We start from the raw sequence: 8,332 nt of genomic DNA, 5'->3' as shown, positions 1-8,332 counted from the left end.
CACAAGCAACAACTACCCCTCTTGGAGCCCAGAAAGTGATTTGTGGGGACAATACGTATGCTCCCCAAACGCATGCATCTGAGAGGGTACCATAGAAAGCCCAGGAATATAGAGAGGGCAGCCAGATAAGGGGGCAGGGTAGGTAAGGTCAGGGGCTACAAAGCATGTGGAAGAAGGGACAGAGAACCTGAATGGGCTGGAGTCATGAGGGCCAGCGAGTAGGAGGCTGCTGTTGTAAAGTGACATACTGTGGCTTTGAAGTGGGTGGGAATGGAGGGGAGTAGAACTGGGTGTGCTGGGTAGTGGTGGTTAGGTTATAGGTGTGCAAAGGGGTGTATGGGAAATGACTGCATCCCTGGGACTGTACATGTGCGGAGTGGAGGTCCCTGGCAGACGCTGACAGGTCTTGGAGAGCCTGGAATCTGACCCCTGGGTGTGTCCACAGGCCAAATCTCCTAGAGGACAGGCTCCTGGGACTGGAGCAAAGGAAGGTGGGGGTTCCTGGGGACCAGCACCCTGGAGGGAGGAGAATTCCCACCTTGAGTTTTCCTGGGACCCCACATCTGCACTCGCAAGTCCAGGGTTGCCATCTGCAAATCACCCTGTCTTCTCCTAACAGCTGCCAGTTCTGGGAGAGATTTGGGGCTGCGGGTGTGTGTGTGGCAGGCTGCATGGAGACTAGCAAGGGCACGTTCCTGAGTGTGTCATCAAGTATGTGCAACTGAGAAACTGAGCATGTGCGGCTGATTGATGGAAAGCGAGCGTGGAACTGGGTGTGTGATGCTGCGTTCCTACAACTGATTGTTGCAAACTAGTATGTGCAGCTAGGTATGACTAAATTTGCTCAACAGAGAGGAAAAGAGTAAAGCTGTCACTGAGTGGGTGTGACCAGCAGGTAAATGACACCCAGGGTATGTGACGTATGCAGGAAGCTGGTGTGAGCAGATAACTGGGAGAATGAATATTGATGTGGAATTGAAGCTACAGGCAGACAACCAGAATCCTGGCTCCAAACATTTTGGCCAAGCTGGCTACTGAAATTTACATGTACAATGCTGGGGGCAGGGAGCATGTGGCCTGACAGGAAGACAACTCAGGAGAGGACTAAGCAGAAGATGGGATGGAGAACTTTCAGCCTGGGTTGAAGTCTATTCTGAGGGCAGCTGAGGCCATTGAATAGGCACTATATAGGCATGGACTCTGCTTCTTTAAAAACAGGTTGTAGGGGTAGGGCATCCTCTGTTGTGCAGTTGGGTGATGGCCAGGCTGCCCTGCCTGCCTTCTCTCATTCAAGCTGGTCACCGGACTGAACCTTTGTCTTTGGAGTGACCTGTAGACTTGCCCTTGGCTGCTCCAGTTCCAGGTAGCGCTTGAAGGCCTAGCTTCCCCCAGCTCAGTCAAAGGAAGTTCTTCCTTCCTGGGGGTGCTCAGGCCTGCCCAAACTAGGGAGGGTACAAATGGCAATATGCACATGGCTGCAAGCAGAGTTGGGAGTGAATGAGTCCTGCTCACTTTGGAATCTGGTTTGTCTGTGTGCACCTGTGTGCAAGGATTGCTGTGCGTTGGTGTGTGCATATGGGCATGTTCAGGCTTCCCCATGGACAGCTGGATATGGCTATTTGTCTGTGAATGGTGGTGGATGCAGTAGGGAAGGGAGCTTGGTTATCTGAGGGTATCCATGTAACCAACAGATCTGAGTGTGGACGTGACATGTGAGCACATGGGATGGAGGCATTCCTGAGTGTCTACACCCCAACCCTTCCCAAATTCAGGGGCCCAAGGCTCTTCAGAAAGGGAGATCCAAGTTGGGAGGCTCCTCCAACAAGAAATGAGAGCTTTCTTCTCCCCTTTCTCACACACCTCTGCCAACCCAGAGGCTGGGATAGGGACCAATGTAGGGCAGAGGTGACCCCTTTCATCTACCAGAGGCTGTTCAAGGTGAAGTGCCTGGGTCTCTATAGGGACTGTCTCCTCTCTCCTGATGTCTATAATGGGGCCTATTGATCCATCTGCCTGAGGTCTCCCTGGGCCTGCATGTCCACATGCAGATAAAGGGTAAGCCCAGACAGGCCCACAGGCTCACACCCAACACAGACATACCCCAGAAACAATCCACACACACAAGGCAGGCACCCACTTACATAGATCAACACTGTAGAAACCCAATACACACCCACCCACAGTGACCCACAGACACACAGGATGCCTGGAAAACACATTGCAGTCACATAAGACACAGCAAACCTGCCCAAATACGGGCAGCTAGTAGCACACATAAGAATTAAACAGATAAACCTTTGCCATTAAACATACACACCATCCCCACTTTACACATACAATACAGGCAAGTGACAGAGGCACAGCTCACAGTTGCCACAAGCACACAAGGCACCGGCTTCCTGACAGTTTATGCAAACACGGGAGTGGGGCAGGGACTAGCTGGTTTAGGTGACTTCCATGGAAATGCTGCTCATGTTCTGATGTTCTGAGAAGAGTCCATTTGCGGAGATGGCAGACAGTAGCAGACAGGAGTTGGTGGGGAAGGGAGGCTTCCTCTGTCTGGGGAAACCCCAAACCGGTGCCCCAGTGAAAAACCAAGTCCCCGACCACCCTGAAATGCAATCAAAGCTGTGGCCGCCCACCCGCCTTGCACAATGACTCTGGCTGGAGTCGTTATCATTTTTGTTAACTTTTTATCGACTGTTTGCTAGATGGTGTGTCAGTAAAGTGTATGATTTGAGATGAAAAATTAGGCAGATTAACCTGAGGGGAGAGCCTGATTGATTACTAAATAGGATCAATTTGAAAGTTTTAGTCCTGGCGTTTCTGCAGAGCCTCTTAATACTTCAAACTTCAATTTTACGGGCGATTGAACTAAGCATGTTTCTGACAAAATTGATATATGTATTAATTTGCTTTAACTGGTGATTAATTACTCTCCACTGAAAGAATTATATGGAGCTGTTTGCCTGCGATTTGCATATTAATCAAATTCTAGTTGATAATTCCGCCGGTGGGGGGGTGCAGGGCGGGGCATGGGGCCCAAGGGTGTGAAGGGGTGTTTGCGCCTGTGCCGGTGTGTGCACCCGTGTATGTTGGGGGGGCTTCCCACCCCCCCTTTGCTCGCTCCCTGCTTAGCTGCCAGTTTAGTGCATTAAAACCAAAGATGCAGAACGAGTTTGCCCGGCTATTTGGCGGGAGCAGAAATTGCCTGTCCGGTTTTATGATCTGCTCAGCCTGAGCAGCCGGGTCCTTAATGTCCCCTGTCAAAGTGTCCGCGATTTAAAGGGAAAACAGCCCCCGCTTTAGCGCTCTGCGGGGCCTGACAAGGGACGAGGCAGGGACAAGCACCCCCTCAAATATCTCCCTCCCCTCCAGGACCATAGTTTCCCGGTGGCGTCCCAGCTCTGGGGACTCTCGGAACCAAGCCATGTCCTTGGAGTAGTCCAGCTCCTGGGATGCCCCAGCCATGGACTCCCACACCGCCCCACAACATTCATCTACATGGGAATATATGCGGAGACCCAGAGATGAGGTCACTGTCACTTGAGCTGACGGGCAGGAAGCCACCGTCTTAGACACCGCAGACACAGTTACCCAATCACATTGCTGTTCACTTAGACCCCTGCTCGGGCCTATCTATAGACACACTCAGCTACCCGTATGTACACCCAGACACAGAACTACACACAGGCGGGGAGCACACATAGACACCCAAGTCACGTCTACACGGCCTCTCAGCCACACGTGGTCACACACACTCAGATGCACGGAGGTCCATACACATACACCCAGGCATGGAGACACGTCGCAAAGGGATTCTTGCTGGATATACCCCAGATGCCTGCCCACACCCTCCCAGGAGCAAGCAGTCCCCATGCAGCCCCTCCCGGTCCCCTAGCCAGGCAGACCCCTTAAGCTAAAGGGGGCGGCGCCACCAAATCAACTTTTCCCATCTCCGGATTCAAAGGGTAGGAGTGTAATTAAAACCAGATAATTAATGAGACAATATTCCTCCAGCTACATCTTTAATGAACAAACCCCTTCAGGGCAGCCTCTTCTTCTAGGCTCATTAAAGAGAAGAAAGTTGGGCGGCTTGCGGACTTCCCAGCGCGTTAATAACAAACCGGTGGCGGGTGCCTCGGCCGGAGGAGAGGGAGCCACAGCGGCCCTCTCTGGCCTTGGCTCGTCCACCGCCACGTTGTCCCTTTGTCCACCCCCACCACCACTCCTCACCCCCAACCCCTTCAGCCGCGTGGCCTCATCGTCTCCGGCCGCCCCCCAGCGGCCCTGCAAGTATTCAGTGACCCCCGGCTCTGCCTGCGCTTTCTCTGGCGGCCTCTCACCGGTACCAGGCCAGCCGTGCGCTCAGCTGCGGCCGGGCGTTGGGCCTCCCAGTGCCCCCGGTTGAGCGCTGAGTGCTCCAGGCCGTTTGGCTGGATGGAACTGGCTCTGTAGAAGGGAATTCGAGGCAAGGTAGGGGCTCGAGTCTCCCTCTGAAACTCAGTGTCCTAGCTGGGTGGCCTAGGACTGACGTTTGAGCGTCGTCCTGGGAACCGGTGGGCTGCAGGGAAGGGGAGGAATGGTGATTAGCTCGTTTTACACGCGCCCCCTCGCGCTCTCAGGAACGCGCACTAGCAACCATACTCATGTGCACTCGCTCGCACGTGAGCGTGCACACACAGAAGCGCCCACTCGGTGGTGCACACACGCGCGTGGTCGCAATGCCTGGGGTCCAGACGGCGCGGCCCCAGCCAGGACAGCCTGGTCTGGGCCTTCCCCCGCCTCACGAGGTCGCTCTGGCGTCATTCGTCTCCAGGTCTCCAGAATGGAAGCCTTTTCGTTCCATGTTCATCCTCTAGGGCCTGGAGCAGACAACTCGGGCCGGGAGACTGGGAGCCGGCAGTGTAGGAGGGCAGGGGGGCCCGCACGGGCAGCGGCGGTAGCTGTGGCGGCGGCTCCGGCGGCGGAGCCTACTTTCGCCTGCACCGGCTTTTAGGGATGAGTTATGTGGCAATGAGCGAAGTAAATCTGCATGCGCAAAAGATGCTAATTACTCTTAATAGCCTACCCAGACGCCCCGAGACTGGAAACCCAGAAACGTAAATCTGCTCCCGATAAATATTTTTAATTGTGAAATTTCCTGGGAAGAAGGCTTTTGGTTCGCGGGCCCGAGGCATCTGGCTTTGGAAAGAGGAAAACGGCTCCCACCTGGGAAGCAGGGTCCGGAGTCAGGGTCCAGCTCGAGGGCGCCAGGCGCTGGCCGAGCGACCTGAGCCGGGCCGGCCTGCGCTGGGTAAAGTTAGTGATGTATCGCATTAATTACCAGTGTAAGCTGCAAATGGTTCGAGGCCCAAGGAAAATTAATGGGAATCCAAATTCTAATTATGTAGCTGTTGTTAAAGAGTTTAACTAGATAGTCACGGAGGAAATTGGATTATGCATAGAAATATGCAGCCAGCGCACGCGGGCTGGGCGGGCGGTCAGGGGACTCGTAGCCAGGCCGCCCCTTGCCTTAGAGGACGCTCCTCCTCTTTGAGGAAGGAAAAGGCCCACCCCCACCCCAGTGTATAAATAAAGATCCCGCGTATCCCGATGGCAACGGCAGGGCGGGTCTTTGGCTGGCAGGAGAGGCCGAAGGTTTCAGAGGCGCGCGCTTGAATGCGGGGCTGGTGTGGAAGTCCGGGACTTCTGGGTCCCTTGGTCTGGGTAAGCATTTGTGCCTGCCCATTTCTCAGACTCTAGGTCGTTGCTCAGCTAATCCATCCTGCACTCCTTTTGATAATCATATAATTACATCTGAGCGCTGTGAGTTTACATTTTTTTCCACTGTCAGTTTAAGGAAATAGCCACCAAACGGAAGCCCAATTACACCGAAGCCTCGTCATTCACTTTATTAAGGACCCTGGATATGTTTCCATTTTCGCAGGAAATGAGGTCTGATCAAGCAGCACTAATACCTCCGGCCTCAGGGAAGGGGCGGGGACTCTCAGGGGCTGGCTAGATTCCGCGCGAGGCCGCGCCGCCCGCAGAGCCAAAGCTTCGAAGCGGGTGGCCCCACCTTGGGGCGGCAGATACCCAACCCTTCACGTCTCCCAGGTCCTCCTAGGACCTCAGATTCGTTCTGTCGAGGCCACCCACTGGGCAGACCCACACTTTCCCACATCTCAGTGTGCTAGGCTCTGGGCTACCCCACGCTGGCATGAGTTGGGGGCGGATGGGAGGGCCAGGAGAGTTGAGGGGACTTTGCAGTCCCAAAGAGAAACCCAGAGTCCTTTCACGCTTCACCTACCCCCTTCCCAGGTATTTGGCAACCTTCGATGATGCTGCTAAGACCTCCGGAGCTGGGCAAGCAGGCCTGGAACGTCTGGGAGGCGTCTTCCGGGGTCCCATGCCCCGCCTCCTTCAGTCTCTGATTCCAGTCTTCCATCTCCCCCTCAATGGGAACGCATCCTTTCCCCGCTGCCACCCTCTGCTTTTGAGGGAGAAGACGGTGGACCCAGGTCTCACCAAGGAGCTCGGGTCCGCCAGACCTGACCCCGGCGCCGGCGGCTTTTGCCCCTTCTCGGATCTGCAGTTCCTAGACGGCGGCCAGGCAGGATCCACGCCTGCGCGGTGGCAGTGCAGCCACTTGGTCTCTCCAGGTCTTCCTTTCCCTCCACACAGGCCCCCGACTGAATTCAGGGGGTGAGGAGGAGTGGTAGGGACGGGGCCTTCAGGCCAAGCCTCAGGAGAGGGGGATGAGCTGGAGGCAGGACCCCACAAGTTTGAGGCATCAGAGTATCTAATTTGCAGGTGCTGTGGAAGCCAGGCGAGGCCCTACTGATCCGTCCAGGAAAGGCCCCAGGCAGAGAATGGCCCGCGGCGTTGGGGTGTTCGCAAGAAACTAATTCCGATCTGGGGAACGGGTCTGAGTTAGACACGTTTACAGTCCCATTCCCCTTTCCTCCTGGGCGCTGAGGGGGGCAGTTCCTCGAAACTTGGGGGCAGATTCTTCAGGAGCAGCTGCTGTGGGTGTCCGAAGGAAGAGCGAGGAAGGGAGCCCCGGGACGCGGGGGTCCACACCCTCTGTCCTCCCAGTCGCAAGCCCAGAGCAGCTGCTCATACACAGACCCGCATATCCTGGGAGAAAAACAGATGAGCGTGCCCTTGTATGTTTGACTCCTGAGCCAAATGTGGCCTCTAAGACCCCGAATTCTTCTAGCAGCCTCAGAACCGAATCCATAAATCCAGAGAGGCAGGTGTGCCGATGACAGGCTCCAACCCCTCCAGGTCCTGGGGAAGGCCGGGGGGATGCCTCCTCTCTCCCTCGCAGCGACTGCCACGCTTTTGCCCTCCCTCTTCACCTCGCCCCCTTTAAGCCTCCAGAGAACGATGGCTGCCCCATAGGCCCCGTGTACCCAAGCCATCCCGCTGTTTCGGTGAGGATCCTAGGGTCCAGGCTCTTTCTTCCCGCAGCCCTCTCAGGTCTCCAAGCCGGCCCACTCTTCTCTGTGACGCGGGCTTCGAGCGCCACCTAGCGGCACTTACGGGAGACGCTCAACAGCAGCGCCCACCCTTCAGCCACCCCTTTCCCCACCTACCCAGAACCCGGATAGCCACACTGACGCGGTCCCACTCCCAAACTACAAGCCCCTGCGTGAGCACGCTTCACTCCCCACTTTTATTGTTGTTATTATTATTATTATTACTATTATTATTATTATTGAGCCTCTATCGCCCAGACCCCCACTTTTTATTATTATTATTATTATTATTGAGACTCTATCGCCCAGACTGGAGAGCAGTGGCGCTATTTCGGCTCACTGCAGTCTCCACCTCCCAGGCTCAAGCGATCCTTCCACCTCAGCCTCCTAAGTAGCTAGGACTACTCAGAAGCGCGCCACTACGCTTGGCTATTTTTTTTTTTTTTTTTAACTTTTAGTATAGGCGAGGTCTCACTATATTGCCTCCACCTCAGCCTCCTAAGTAGCTAGGACTACTCAGAAGCGCGCCACTACGCTTGGCTTTTTTATTTTTTCTTTTTTTAACTTTTAGTATAGGCGAGGTCTCACTATATTGCTTAGGCTGGTCTTGAACTCCCGGGCTCAAGCGATCCTCCCACCTCGGCCTCCCAAAACTCTGGGATTATGAGCGTGAGCCACCGTGCCCGGACTTCTTTTTAAAAATAGAGACGTTGGAGGCCGGGCGCGGTGGCTCAAGCCTGTAATCCCAGCACTTTGGGAGGCCGAGAGGGGCGGATCACGAGGTCAGGAGATCGAGACCATCCTGGCTAACACGGTGAAACCCCGTCTCTACTAAAAAATACAAAAAACTAGCCGGGCGAGGTGGC

General features: G+C 55.0%; 1 protein-coding gene across 1 annotated transcript in view; it reads left to right on the top strand.

Annotated features, from left to right (window-relative positions):
• Nucleotides 1–5,308: 5,308 nt before the first annotated feature.
• LOC105537834 overlaps nt 5,309–8,332 on the top strand; it is an 83,673-nt gene continuing 80,649 nt past the window's right edge. Inside the window, exons 1-3 of the mRNA XM_011977529.1 lie at nt 5,309–5,330; nt 6,423–6,595; nt 7,362–7,421. Of these exons, the coding sequence (XP_011832919.1) occupies nt 5,309–5,330; nt 6,423–6,595; nt 7,362–7,421 (255 nt within the window). The remainder of the gene's footprint in view (nt 5,331–6,422; nt 6,596–7,361; nt 7,422–8,332) is intronic.

Source organism: Mandrillus leucophaeus, unplaced genomic scaffold (assembly GCF_000951045.1).
Source record: "Mandrillus leucophaeus isolate KB7577 unplaced genomic scaffold, Mleu.le_1.0 Scaffold18, whole genome shotgun sequence".
Lineage (NCBI taxonomy): Eukaryota > Metazoa > Chordata > Mammalia > Primates > Cercopithecidae > Mandrillus > Mandrillus leucophaeus.
The sequence above is the reverse complement of the archived record's forward strand: the minus strand, read 5'-3'. Positions and strand labels throughout refer to the sequence as shown.